The sequence below is a fragment of the Schistocerca cancellata genome, chromosome 5 (genome assembly GCF_023864275.1).
Source record: "Schistocerca cancellata isolate TAMUIC-IGC-003103 chromosome 5, iqSchCanc2.1, whole genome shotgun sequence".
Lineage (NCBI taxonomy): Eukaryota > Metazoa > Arthropoda > Insecta > Orthoptera > Acrididae > Schistocerca > Schistocerca cancellata.
Window position 1 is genome coordinate 775716989 of NC_064630.1, and position 15976 is coordinate 775732964.

General features: G+C 39.6%; 1 protein-coding gene across 1 annotated transcript in view; it reads left to right on the top strand.

Annotated features, from left to right (window-relative positions):
* Positions 1-15976, top strand: part of LOC126188939 (1-phosphatidylinositol 4,5-bisphosphate phosphodiesterase gamma-1-like) — a 240376-nt gene that overhangs the window by 91347 nt on the left and 133053 nt on the right. The window contains 1 exon segment of the mRNA XM_049930682.1: positions 9673-9866. Coding sequence (XP_049786639.1) covers positions 9673-9866 — 194 coding nt within the window.

Here is a 15976-nt window from a genome sequence, read left to right on the forward strand (position 1 = left end):
ATCGGGGACACTTCCGCCCGTACGGGAAGCCTTCTCCTCGAGACTTTACGGCGATTCAAACAACGCCTATGGACGTTAGCCATCTCCAGGACACCTCCATCAAGACCAGTGCAACAATTTCAAAGGAGGGAAAAGTGTTGTGACTCGCCGATCATTCAAAGCGCCGCCGCGCAATTACGCGCGTCCTCTACATGCGGCGCTGTCTGCCAGCCATGCAGCAGCTGCGCCACCTACCTAAGCGGCCAGCCGAGCAGCGGCCGCTAGACTGGTACTCAGTGCTCATTCGAATGCTAACGTGTACACATGTCTTGCATGTCAAAAAATTTTCAGAACCAGCATTGAAGTTGACTCAGATAATTCTACTGTGGCCAGTGCAGTTTTCACATAAGGATAGTGAAGCTGAGGTAAGAGAAATTAGGGCTCATATGGTGGCACATAGACAGTCATTTCTCCCTTGCTGTATTTGCGAGTGGAACAGAAAAGAAAATGACTAGTGGTGGCACAAGGTACCCTTTGCCATGCATCATAGTGTATCTTTCTGAATGTGTGTGTAGATGAACCTCTTCCCAGGTACAGGATCAGTTAGTTACTCCTTGTATGCAGTTAGTAATTGCGCTGACTGCTGTAAAGTGATTAGAAGCTGCTTGGAATGGGCCTGTTGGGCAAAATGTTGAGAGACGTGGGCCAGAGATATCAAACGTAGTTCACACACTGTCCCCCTCCGATAGGTACTGCCTTCTCTGGAGGAATACAGGACCTGTAACTGCGCATGTGATTCATTGTGAGTGGTGTGTGTATGGCAGGTCCAGAGGCCCTGTGCAGGTGTCCATGGACCAGGAAGAGCTCAGTGTATTACACTCATACCACTAACCAAGAAATTCAAGGTAGTGTCTTCCACTGAAACTGAAACAGAACATGAAGCGGTTACACACACTTCACGTGTTGAGTAACCTGCTGTATTCCATGTTGAAGGGAGGCAAATGCAAAAGGATAGGGGATAAGTTAATCATTGGCAATTCATACGTATCTTGAATAATGGCACCCCTAAAGGAAAATGCAGCACGGGACGGAAGTATCACCTTCTGCATTCTATGTATTTGCCTGGCAGCCTCATTCAACATGTTGGAGAGGCAGTTCCAGTAGCCATTGACAGATCAGAATGCAACCAACTGCAGATCGTAGCACACATTGGAGCAACTAATGTGTGTTTTCTGAGAGATCCTACTTGGATCATTCCAGCAACTGGCAGAGAGGGCTGAGGAGAAGACCAGCCTTGCTGACAGAGTTTTGGCAGTTCAAACCTATGACAAATGATGCTACCCCTTAGGGAAATGGCAGCAAGGGACAGGAAAGGACATCAGATGCTGTCAGTGAGTATGCCTGGGAGCCTCACTCATCATGTTGAAGAGCCTATTCTAGCAGCCATTGAGGGAACAGGGTGCAACCAACTGCTTATTGTGGTGCACATTGGAACAAATGATACCTGTTGTCTGGGTTCCAAGGTTGTTCTTGGGTCATTCCATGACTGGCAGAGAAGTTTGAGAAGACCAGCCTTGTGCATGGAGTTTCAACAAACTTCACAGTCCACAATATTGTCTCCAGAACTGATCAAGGCCCTCTGGTTCTGAGCTGAGTAGAAGCCTTGAACCAGAGACTTCGAAGATTCTGTGACTTCCTGGAGTTGTGCTAAAGGGTTGAGAATTGTAGGGCTCCACTAAACGGATCCGGTATGCACTACACATCAGACACTGCCACCCAGGTGGCTGGCTTCATGTGGTGTGCACACAAGATGCCCCCCCCCCCCCCCCCCCCGTCCCCCCGTCCATCCTCATTCTCTCCTGTGACTCTGCGTCCAAACCAGATAGTGTTAGCTGTAGGAGGGTCCGAAATATTAGGGTAAGACTCAAAGAAATGGCCCCCACACATGAAATAATTTCAGTGCTAGTGATCAGCTGCTGAAGAATTAACAACAATGTGGTAGAGTTTGCAGCCATTCTTAAAAGCAGTGGGATCTTATGTAATACCTAGTGCAGAAGGCTAGCTAAAACCCAGAATTAATAGCAGTGAGATTTTTGGGGTAGGTGTAAGAGTATATTGAAAGGAGAGGCAAGTGGGAAGTGGAGGCAGTGTATTTATCTCAATAGATAAACTCAAATCCACTTTGATAGATATGAAAGCTGCATGTGAGCTGTTTGGGCCAAGACTCGGCATCAAGGGTGGGTACGAACTTATAATTGGATCTTTCTATCTACCACCAGGCTCAGCCCCAGAGCTAACTGAAAAAATTATAGAGAACCTCAGTTGCTAGTATCAATGTTACCTAACCATACTGTCATCAGTGGAGGAAACTTGTATTGTCCAACAATCAGTTGGGTTGATTTATAGTTTTGTAAGTGGTAGGGATGAAAAGACATTCTGTGAACCATTACTAAGTGCCTTCTCTGAAAGATATCTAGAATAGATACGTAGGGACTCCACTTATGAAGGAAATATATAAGTCCTAATGGCAACGAAGAGACTTGATCTCTCTGAGGGTCTCCACATTGCAACTGGTATCAGTGACTATGAGGCAGTTGCAGCAATAAAGATTATTGTTTACAAAGATCAGCTACAGTGAGTAGGATTAATTACACAGATCAGCTAAAGCAAGTTGGAAGGTTTATATATTTATTGAGTTATGTAAAGAGCCAGTCATGTCACGCCTCAAAGGAACCCGAAGCAATTATTCTCTGGGCAGGAGCATATAGAAGAACTGTGGCTCAAATTTAAAAGAACAATTGGCCATACACTACATAAACATGAACCTAATAGAATAGTTCATTATGGGAGGTACCTCCCATGGTATTCAATAATTGTAAAGAACTTCTAAAGAAACAGTGATATCTGCTTAATAAGTTTAAAACAACACACAGGATCACAGATAGAGAGATACTGAATGAAACACATTTGGCTGTCAAGAGGGTTATGCTTGAAGCCCTCACTAACTACAACAGCTGAATATTATTGAAAGATCTATCACAAAATCCAATTCTGATCACATATAAGGGCTGTCACTGGCACCAAAATTAGTTTCCAGATACTCATGAATGATGCGGGAACTGAAATGGAAGGTAGTATAACTCTGTCATTTATTAACAAAAAATAAGATCATATGGGTAGAGTTGTAAAACTACCATAGGCTACTGTACACTATCATAAGTAGCCATAGATTATGGTAGTTTGTCTAGTAGCTTTGGTCAGTTAAGGCTGCATCCCCACCCTTTCCTTTACATTAGGTGTATTACATACGTGTCGGACATTAACACATAACGAATCCTCTAAATATCGGAAGCAATAAAACAAATAGACATTGAATGAAGATATACGTATAAAGGGCCTCGTAACGTACGGAACATTTTTGTTCTACATAGTTATCATCCTCCTGTTTCTTACTTAAAAACACAACAGTATTTATAGCAAAATTGAACCAGTCAGTTTAATTCACGTTTTATTCAAAAACTGTTGATTTGGAATAAGAAACAGAGGGATGTTGCAGTAAAAATAAAGAAAACAAGATTGATTTATCGTATAGCACAAGAAAATGCAATTTCCTAAACAAAAATCTAAAATAACATCACTTCACTACATTGTCGAACTTATATGAAACATATTTCTGTTATTCATAAACAACTTCGACATTTTTTTTGTTGTGCCTGTCTGAAACACAACGGGTCATATTTACAGTGGGTAGCAATTTATTCGTATCTAATGTTGTTGATATTCCTACCTGGAGTTTCCATTGCTCAGTTCCTGCAATGTTATTTCAGAAACCATCCATACATTTGCTTGGAATGGTGCAGGAGAGTAATGGAAACCTGCATTAGAAATAGGGGATGGTCTCTATTTCAGTAATTTTTTCCTTGTTTTGAACACCACAATAGTCTTCAAACATAAGTCATTTCAATTTTACAAAATTGGGATATAACAATATAATGAGAAGGAAAGTTTCTACTCATCGTATAGCGGAGATGCTAAGTCACAGATAGGCACAACAAAAAAGATTTTCACACTTAACACTTTTGGCCAATGGCCTTTGTCAACAATACACACACAAATGTGCGCACGCACGCACGCACGCACGCACGCACGCACGCACACACACACACACACACACACACACGTGCAAATGCAGCTCACACACGTGACTGCAGTCTCAGGCAACTGAAACCACACTGTGAGCAGCAGCACCAGTGCATGATGGGAGCGGCGACTGGCTGGGGGAAAGGAGGCGACTAGGGCGGTGAAGGGGAGGGATAGTATGGTGGGGATGGCAGACCATGAAGTGCATCAGGTTGGGCGGCGGGCAGGGGGAGGTGGGAGGGGGGAAGTAGTGGAAAAGGATGGAAATAAATAAAAAATATAAAATAAAATAAATAAATAAGAGACTGATTGTGGTGGTGGAATGACTTTCCTTCTCATAATATTGTTACCTTCCATCCTGAATTTTCTATTGTTCAAAATTGGGATATTTCAGAGATGAAATATAATGTGAAGATAGTTCACCAAATATCTACGAGACAGAATACAGAATGTGTGACAGGCATGTGGGGTGGTAAAACGGCACTTGAACATTCAAGGTTTGCTTCTCCATCAGAAAAAAATTACGCTATATGTTTTCAGTGGTCTATTTTGGTTAATGATCATTTTTGTGGACAATATTTGATAACAGGGTCAATCATCATCAGCAGGTGCCTCGAGCAATAGTATTATATGCTCACTGCCTTGACTGTGTAATCACCAAAGACACACTTTTTCACCTGGTGAAGATGACTTTCACACTTGCCCAAATATTACATGCAAAATGAAAATGTCTATTCATCTGGACATCTGAGAATATACCATTCATCTGTTGTACCGGTAAAACCTAAAAAGTCAGAGGTCCTGATCTGTGAAAACAAACTGACCACTACCTTTTCTCCAAGATGAAGACAGTAACTGAGTCTCCCACTACCTCTTGAGAGATACTGTTCTGCTATCCTGTTACCCCTGGGCTGTTTGTTTGAGATTGTGATTCTCTCTCCCCTTGTGCTTCGATGTTGTAGTTTCCTTAGCCTTACTGCCATCACACAGAGTCTCTTCCAAAGACCTGCCTACTTCAAATGCATAGTTTTTCTTCCATATCAGCAAGGCTAACTTAATTGTTAGACCCACTTATTACTTTGGGAAAGCAAATGGAAGACCTGACCGGGATGGCAGCATCATCGTTTCTATTCCTGAGGAACAGGGAGGGGAGGCACTATAAGTGTACACTCCAGTATTCTTACGAGTAGAGTACAGCAGCAACGATGTGTCCAGTTATATGATAATGTTCTGGATAGCACAACTAAATAATGACCAGCAAATTTTGTTTGGCTTTGCTCCTTGCACACTATAACTGTGACATATTGTTTCCCAGTGTAAAGTGTATGGATCTACATTTTATCTTAATAAGTCACTGCCCACTGCAATTCTGATACATCAGTTTTTCATAAAATTGTTGTAGAATAAGCTTTTCTGAACTATGTCATTTTGTTGTACATGATGACTCACTTTTTACTGTCACCCTGTAGAAACAAATCCCACAGACATGACTGTTTTTCTAGAGTTTCCTTGTTACCCTTGACATCCAGTTCCATGCAACAGGTCATAATGTTGCTGAACTTGCTGTGTAATAAAACTTTTATCCTCATTGACAAAGAAATATTTATAGATTGGTTTTTTTGTTCTCCTTTGGGGTATGTGCTTGACTAACACCCTGCTCTGAATTGTGCCTCCCATTGTTATCTACTCACCATTGACATACTGAATTTTAGTATTTTGTTTGTGCATTGTTTCATCTTCTCCATTAGCATTGTTAGTCCTTTCTCCTTTTCATTTTCAATAAATTTAATGTTGTCATGGCTGCCTGTGAAGGCATTTTCTGTAATCACTGTCCTTGCCTACGCGTTGAGGTAACAGTGCACATTACTTTGAATGGGATCCTATTATATCCTATGGCTAAGTTAGTTCGCAATATGGCAGAGTCTGTGGTTGGCTTCGTCAAGTAATACATGTTTATAAAGTATCATATTACATACAATTGAATCCATTACTGTGGACATGGCTCTGACAGTGCATTACATCAACTTGATTTTGGGTCACCTGGAAAGATGTTTCAGTGTTGTTATTCAGCCTGTAAGTTTCTCTATGGCCATATTCAGAAAGATGACATTCTTATATGGGAATATTTATTGCAATAGGTTCTGAAAGGGGAGGGGGGAGCAGGAACAGACAGACGGTTGGATTGATTGATTGATTGATTGATTGATTGATTGACTGGCAAAATAGCATAAAAATAAATGTGATACAAGAAAGCACGCAAAGACGCATTTGCCATTTGAATGATGCTGTCAATAGCACGTAATAAATTTAATATATATTTAATGGCATAAAAATTATTGACGGCAACAAAGACAAACAGTATTGTAATGTCAGTATCTTAATCTGCAGATTTGTGGAGAACCTTTGTTTACAAGTTCTGAATATTTCATGATAATTATTAATGTTTACCATTCCATTTAGAGTATGCGTTAATAAGCAGGTCCCCATTTGTCCTGGTTCATCATGCATACATTATGCACCAGCACTGCTGCCTGTGCATACAGATCCATGATGAGTCCTGGTATCAGCTTCTGGTCTCCAGCATAAAATGATCAGTATGTCTACCCTTACAAATGTAGATCCTTTCCAATAAACTTTTTCTCCATTTCATCATGGCATAAATTTTAATGCTGGCGCCACTGAGTATCAGCATTTTTTGACTCCCACAAAATTTCTGGTACAATGAGCATTTTGTGATAATTTCCTGCAACAAATACAGGATATCAATAGGAAACAGCTGCTGAGTTTCATAACTGCAAAACAATTGTTCTCCATCATGCACAGATGCACTTACTCCACTGGGCTGCGATTGACAAGGCTTATAGGTACTTACTATCCTTGTTTTTGCCAGTATTTTGACCATCTTTGAAGAATTACATGCATGAACAACACATATAATCTCCAGAAGTGTTCTCCCACCCTATGGTAGTGAGTGCGCTATTGTGAAACTACTTGAAAAATTAAAACTTTGTACTGGACTGGAACTCAGTGCAGACACTTGCATTTCACAGGCAATGCTCTAAATAACTGAGGTAGCCAACCATGACAGGTGACCCATCTGCACAACTTTAATTCTACTGGCTCCTCTTTTGTATTTTTAAAACTTCACACTCCTCATTTTGTATTTTTAAAAGTTCACAGGAGTTCATGTGCATACCTTGTTACATTAGCACTCCTTGGGGAAAGAAATCATGAAAAGCTAGCTTAACCATAGCCTTTGAGCTATTTTCAGAATGAGTCTTTAACTCTGCAGTAGCCTATGCACCGTTGTCAATCTTCCTAGAACATTAGATTATTTTATTAGGCTGCTACTGGAGTACAGACCCTGTCATTTGCAGGCAATGTTATGACATCTGTCAAAGAATGACTATTGATCTGCCTTCACAATTCTGCCAGTATGTCTCATATTTTCCAAAATTAGACACTTTTAGCACATTATCTCATGACATGCAGCTCTGGCCGTAAATGATGATGATGATGATGATGATGATGATCCTTTTTGGTCTTTGCATTGGCCTTAACTCTTAGCTGTCAGAAATGGAATGAGAGATGCTATTTTCTGCCACTATCATTACGGTACTGGAAATTATTGGAAGTGCTCACTGCTTTGTACAATAGCCTAATCCCAAATCCCACATACATCTGCACTCACCTTTTGCGGAGATTGACTTGCAGTCTTTTAACTGTTTGGGAAACTTACTTTTTAGGTATTTGATTGTATTTTATTAATGGCATCTTCATAGTCTGAACCTTTGACAAGATATCTTTCCCCCTATCTTCCAAAACTTCACCATTTTTTCCAGAGTTGTCTGTTGGGAGACATTAGTCCAACCATAGGACCTTACAGGACTATTCCCATATCAGTACTCTTGGTTGATGCTGGTGAACTGCCTCATGAAAGGTAGCAGCAACTTATCATTGCGTAATCAAACTGTTGACGAAATACACTGCCACCATCGAGCCAGAAGATCATTCACAGTATGTAGAAATTGTGAAGAAGAAATTGATATGACAGATGTTAATGTTCTCAAACAGGGATGGAAGAAGTATGTTCCTTGGATCTTAGAGACCCAGAATAATATTGTAGATGGCAGAATTTAACAAACTGTATGCATCATCAACCTTCTTCAAGAAAATTTTTGTGCTGTTTTAGATCAATGACATGAGAACACAATTTGAAGTGGTCAGTTATTCCCTTACTCTGTTCTTAATAACAATTTTATTGCATCATCTTCTCATTAAATAGAGCACTTCCTGTTCAGCTTCTGTCTTTAAATTGTATGTCTAGAGAATTGATTTTCCCTAACTTTGGGTCTCCTGTATGATTCTTCCAATGCTGTCTTCAGTGGATACATGAATACTGGGCAGTACCAAGTGTTTTTACCTGACGAGAAATGGCATCAGATTACAACCATTGGTAGCAAATTGCCACTTTCTTTTTTGAAGAACCTTTAATAAACAAAAGACACAATATGCAAGTATGACAATGAAAAGTCCTGGGTGTAACATAAATAATGGAAAGAGTAAAGGTAATAACTCTTATAGCCGTGGTGTTCAGCAGTAGGTAGGCACAGAAGCAAACTAAACACAGTGCTAGGCTTTCTGACTATATCCTTCCTCAAAGCAAACTATAGTTGGAGTCACAAAAGATGGCCTTTGAGTTTAGGTTTATGCTGCTCACCTACATCATGTATTTCCTGACAGCCACTGAGTGTTGAGAAGTGTTCTGAGCACTCTGCTGTGAGTGTTGTGTGCAATGCAAGCATTGTATGCAATTGTAGTGAGCTACTTAGTGAAATTTTATTCCATTGGATTGCAAAATGCCATGGATGGTGGTGGTGGTGAGCAACAAATACCAAACAAGCAAGCAATTTGTGGGCTACACATTTTCATCAAGCACAAATCATGTCTATGCATGTTGGAACTGGTAAAAATTAAGTCCCCATCCTTGTTTCCACCTGCGCAAATCGCCATTGTTCATGGACCACACACTTATAAGGCAACATTTTCAGTCTTGTATACATATCTATCAACCACTCAACACCTCAGTTGTATGGCAAGTTGTTACCTGTACTTCTTCCGTGATTTACAGATACAAACAATTTATACATTTCACTCATTTATGTGATGGAAACACAATTTAGATGCTAATTTAAAAACAATGTTTCTTGACTATTAAAAACATGAGTGTAGTCCCCATACAAGGCATTTATACCACTATGTAAATCAAGGAGATAATGTGAGTGTGTTGAGATGCAAAAAGTAGACAAATCAGCTAGCTAATGGTACAGTTATAGCACCCCCACCAATAAGACTGTGGGTCTTACTGTAGTGTTTTCCTCGAAACTGTCGTTGCTTTACAGCAGCAAAAGGGTGTAAGTGGACAGGTTAATGATTAGTTGAACTGAGGTACTGTAAGCCATAGTTAGGGATGTTGATAGTACTACTATGACAGATTTTTTCTTATCTTTCAGTTTTTTTAAGTTTTTGAGCTACTTGTGTTTTCATTTACAGCAAGGGACGTGGATCTCAGAAACACAGTTAAAAATGGCATCTTGTATCTTGAAGACCCTGTGGACAAGGAATGGAATAAACACTTCTTTGTATTAACAAAAAATAAATTATTTTACACCGACTCCTTTCATGATGAGCAAGAAGGCGAAGGAGAGGAAGAAGAGGAAGAGAGTGGTTTTCATAGACCTAAGGAGGTGAGTGTGATGCAATACTGGAGTTTTCAGTTAAGATTTTGGAATGCTGTTCTCTTAAAACCATTTGTTATTTATCACTTGTAAATAAATTTTGATATTCATTTAAGTTGCTGGCAGTGCTGTGGAGACATCAATCTGTATACAGATGCTATTTTGTGTGACACCTGCAGTCATAAAGATGTCACTCTTCCTGAGTAATAACCAAATATTATCTTTTTAAATATGCAGTAAATCCTGTTGTGTTGTGGAGAATTTTTCCTGCTATTGCATGCTCTACCAGCTTAGCATTTCTTTTAAATTTTCTTTTGATGTGTTGTTCATAGTACCATTGAGTAGAATATCATTATCAGTCACCATTAGACATTCACTGCTACACTTTTTCATGTGTTACAATCTTGAGCTATATGCATCCATGTTGCTACTGCTCATTTCGTAATTCCATCTACAGGTCATTTATTAGATCTTTGTCTCAGTACTTTCTTATACCTTAGAATGTGGCCGGCAACTATGAGAGTGTGTATTAGAATGTGTGTGTGTGTGTGTGTGTGTGTGTGTGTGTGTGTGTGTGTGGCTTCGTGTGTGTCAGTGTGTGTGCTGTTAATAGATAAAGAGTTGGTGCTCGAAAGCTCATGTGAATGCTGTTTTCTGTTATATGTTTCTCTGCTCCACATATTGATCTGCTATAGGTGAGTCATTGCTTTTCCCTTAATTTATATATTACTCCCTCCAGAAATTTCAGTTATTGTTATACATTGCTATGCTAGGGTGCACAGAGAGAGGACATAGAAATTTAGAATCACAAAAACAACTTCAACATAGGAGGAGGAGGAGGAAGAGGAGGATTGAAATTCGACAAGTTGTGGGCCTTAGTTCTAAATAAAACAAATAGTACTGACTCTTCCCCAATACAAGCTCCAGAACATATATCGGCGTGACTTCGTGATCTTAGACAGCAGTCTGATGAAGTCATGAACCGACTGTTGCATGGGTACATAATAAACATTTCAGTTTTCTGAAGTTGGTTGAGATTAGTTGCTTTTTGAGTTGTTAAGCCTCTGATGATGTCTCCAACATTGGAATATGAATCATTAGGCAAATAATTATTCCTTGGATGATGGCCATATGCCCATAAAACAAGTGTCAACATCAAGACAACTTTCTGCTAGTGGCTACAAGTCCTGATCACTTCCATTTCGTTTTCATTGCAGTCTATTCCCTGGTATGTTGGTTTGTTTTCCTACTGCTGCTAGTAATTCCCAATATGCATCTCTCCATTGCTGATTGACCAGCTTTCAGTTTTTGAATCATTTTTGCATTAAAAGTCCATATCTCATTGCCACAAATCAAAGTTGGTAATACACAATCATAAACTTTGTTTCACGCGTGTTGGGTAATCTGTTTTCAATACTCTAATTACTTTACTAAAAGTACAGCTGGCCATTTTTATGTTGCTGTTCTTTTTGTCAGGCCAACTGCATTCAATTGCACTAAATACAAAAACTCATCAATTGGTTCTCAGACTTGGCTGTTAATTTATATTTTTTGAATGTTGATTAAACCATTGTATAATCTTATTACAATTGGTTTTTTAGCGTTTTGCTCTTGCTTCATTACGTTTTTCTATTTTCTGTAGAAGTATATAGGTGCTGGAGGCAAACAGTACAATAACACAAGCAAAGTTTGTCTACAGAATCAGCTACACAAAAGTTGTTCAGATATATTCCATTAAATGCAAACTCTAACTCTACTGATAGTTCTTATTCCTTTTATTTTTATTTATTTAACCTGATCAAATTAGGAGCTTCAAGTGTTTTACATGTACAGATCTTTTTGCATACTCTTTATTTAATTAATGATAATGCTTATTATTTTGTTAATAATAATACAAAGTGTACAACTTCGCTTCCGCCGTTTGCCAATAGGTAATGACAACGGTAAGTAGCCATTGAAAGACGCAGATCACAGACATCAGGCACTTAGCTTGGACCTTCTGAAAGTATTCGTATGGAGTGTAGCCATGTATGGAAGTGAAACATGGACGATAAATAGTTTGGACAGGAAGAGAATAGAAGCTTTCGAAATGTGGTGCTGCAGAAGAATGTTGAAGATTAGATGGGTAGATCACATAACTAATGAGGAGGTATTGAATAGAATTGGGGAGAAGAGGAGTTTGTGGCACAACTTGACGAGAAGAAGGGATCGGTTGGTAGGACATGTTCTGAGGCATCAAGGGATCACAAATTTAGTATTGGAGGGTAGCGTTGAGGGTAAAAATTGTATAGAGAAACCAAGAGATGAATACACTAAGCAGATTCAGAAGGATGGAGGTTGCAGTAGGTACTGGGAGATGAAGAAACTTGCAGAGGATAGGGTAGCAATGGTGAGCTGCATCAAACCAGTCTCAGGACTGAAGACAACAACAGCAACAACAGCTTGGACCTCAGTCAGCATAACCTCATTCAAACATTAGTTGATTTGTGTCTGCGTCATAAACTTGTTCTCGATTGAAAATGTCAGTTTACGAGCCTAATTCTCATCATTTGTGGGAGGTGTTACTGTTTTGTTTCAATATGAAGAAAGCAGCAGCCAAGTCTCATCGAATGCTCTCAAGTACATTTGGTAAGCATGCTATTAGTGAAAGAATGTGTCATGAGTGGTTTCAATTCTTCAAGAACAGTGATTTTAATACCGTAGACTGGCATAGTGGTGGAAGAGAGAATGTTTTCGAAGATGCAGAATTGGAGACATAGCTGAGTCAAGACTCGCATCAGACTCGAGTAGAATTGGCACAATTAGTGGGAGTGACACAGCAAGCCATTTCAAAACGTCTCAAGGCTATGGGCATGATTCAGAAAGAAGGATCTTGGGTTCCGTGTGAGCTGAAACTAAGAGACGTTGAACGGTGTTTGTGTGTTTGTGAACAGTTGCTACAGAGACAAAAACGGAAGGGATTTCTGCATCACATTGTGACCGGGGATGAAAAATGGGTTCATTACGATAACCCTAAATGCAAAAACTCATGGGGATATCCCGGCCATGCATCCATGTTGATGACCAAACCGAATATTCACGGCTCCAAGATCATGCTCACCATTTAGTGGGACCAGCTTGGCGTCATGTACTATGAGGTGTTAAAAACAAGTGAAACAATCACAGGTGCTTATTATAGAATGCGATTCATGTATTTGAGCAGAGCTTTAAAAAACAAATGGCCACAATACAGCGAGAAGCACAATAAAGTGATTTTGCAGCACGACAATGCTCGACCCCACGTTGCAAAAGAGGTAAAATGTGCTTGGAAACATAAAAATGGGAAGTCCCACCTCACCTGCCATATTCTCCAAATATTGCTCCCTCTATCACCTGTTTAGATCAATGGCACATGGCGTGGCTGACCCACACTTCCAATCTCGTGAAGAAGTCACAAATTGGATCGATTCGTGGATCGCTCCAAAAGATTTTTTCAACGCAGGATTCATACACTGCCCAGAAGATGGGAGAAAGTAGTGGCCAGCAATGGAAAATACTTTGAATGACACATGTTTAACCAATTTGTTTCATTAAAGCCTTAAATGCTGGGAAAAAAACGGCAGAAGCAAAGTTGTACATCTTGTAGCAATAACAACAACAGGGATAAAACAAATATGATTATGGGTAAGAGTACAAAAGTGAGGTGGTGGTTTTTGTGGTCTTCAGTCCGAAGACTGATTTGATGCAGTTCTCCATGCTCCTCTATGGTGCACAAGCCTTTTCCTCTCTGAAGAATTATTGCAACCTAAGCCCATTTGCACCTGCTTATGTATTCAGCCTATGGTCTTCCCCGTAATTTTTACCCTGACACTTCCCTCCATTACCAAACTGACAAGTCCTTCATATCTCAAGAGGAGCTCTGTCATTCGATACCTTCTTTTAGTTAAGTTCTGCCATATTACTTTTCTTCCCAGTTTAATTCAGTACTTCATAATTTCTCAATCTATCCAGTATAATCTTCAGCATTTTCCTGTAGCATAGTCTACACTCCAGGCAAATACATTCAGAAAAGATTTCCTAATAGTTAGATTTATGTTAGGTGGTAACAAATTCCTCTTCTTCAGCAATGCTTTTTGTACTTTAGCCAGTCAGCATTTTATATCTGTTCTTCTGGGCATGGTTTTTTATTTGAGGGATGTACAATAGGTTGTAGTTAGGTGATGGGCTAACTCGGCCCCAAATTCAGTATGGAATCTGACAGGGATTCCATCGGGCCCTGGAGTTTTGTCGAATTTTAATGATTTTAGCTTTTTGTCAGCATCTCTGACACTGATAATTATTTCATTCACTTTTCCAGTGGTCCGAGGATTAAATTGGGGCCATTCTCCTGGGTTTTCCTTTGTAAAGGAACATTTGGAAAGTTAAGCATTTCAGCTTTTGCTTTGCTACCCTACGTTTCAGTTCCTGTCTCATTCACGAGGGACTGGACATTATCTTCGGTGCCACTAACAGCCTTTACGTATGGTCAGAATGCCTTCGGACTCAGTGAAATCTCATTTGACAATATTCTGCTATGGTAGTCACTGAAGGCATCATGCATTGCTCTCTTGACAACCAAACGTGTTTCATTCAGCATTAATCTATCTGCAGCCCTATGCTCTCTCTCTTTTTTTTTTTTTTTTTTTTTTTTTTTTTTTTTTTTTTTTTTTTTTTTTTTTTTTTCACCTATGATGCAGTAATCTCTGTTTCTTTAGAAATTCCTTTACAGTGGCTATATACCAAGGAGGTTCCCCCCATTATGAACTATTTTACTGGGTACATATCTGTCTAGTGCATGGTCAACTATTCATTTAAACCTGAGCCATAGTTCCTCTACGTGCTGAAACTTTCAAGTTCCTCACTGAGATATGACACTACTGATTTTTTTATCTAGTTTAGTGAACATATATATCATCTGCTTGTTTTAGTTGTCTTTAGTTGCCACAGCCATGTCATGGTCACTGATACTGGTTTCGATGTGAACATTCCCAAAGAGGTCAGGGCTATTTGTTGCCATTAGATCCAGTAAAACTGAAATGATCATATGGCATTTATTTGCTGGGATAACGCCTTTGGGGTTCGGCCACCATATTGCAAGTCTTTTTAGTTGACGCCACTTCAGCGACTTGCGTGTCAATGATGATGAAAATGATGATGGACACACAACAACCAGTCCCGTGTTGGGAATTGAACCTGGGGCCCCTTGCATGGTAGGCGGTAACGCTATCGCTGCGCTATGGAGGTGGACATTAGATCCAGTATACTTCCGTCATGAGCGGGGTTCGTAACTATCTCTTCTGGGTAGTTTACAGAGAAGGCATTTAGTAATGTTTCACAGAATGTCGTATCGTGCTCACCATTAACAAAACTGTAATTTTCTCAGTTAATTGTTGGATAATTAAAGTCTTCACCGATGATTACAATATGATTGGGGAACTTACGTACAGGTGAACTTAGGTTTTCTCTAAAGGTTTCTGTTTCATCAGGATATGTGGCTGGTGATCAGTAGAAGGATCCAGTTGTTATTTTATGCCCACACCTGATACTGAGTCTTGCCCAAACAATGTCACATGCAGCTTCAAATTCTATCTCAGTGGATTTCAATTTCGAGTTTACTGCGACAAATACACAACCTCAATTTCCCATTTGCCTTTCCTATTGTTTGTGCAGAATACAGTATCAGAGATGACATAAAATTATAATAGGATCCTTCTATCAACCCCCAGATTCTACTCCTGATGTCACTGAAAACTTCAGAGGAAAACTCAGTTTGCTTGTAAGTAAATTTCCTAATCATATTGTGATCATTAAGGTCTCCGCGAATCATCCAACAGTCAATTGGGGTAATTATAGTTTTGTTAGTGGTGGATGTAGCAATACATCTTGTGAAATGTTACTAAATGCCTTCTCTGAAAACTACCTGGAATAGACAGTTAAGAACCCCACTCATGATTGAAATATGTTTGATCTAACAGCAACAAACAGAACTGGCTCTTTGAGGAAGTCCACATCAAAACTGTTATCAGTTACCATGAGGCAGTTGTAGCTACAATGTATTCCAAAACACAAATACTTACATGTTTAGCAAACTAGACAGAAAC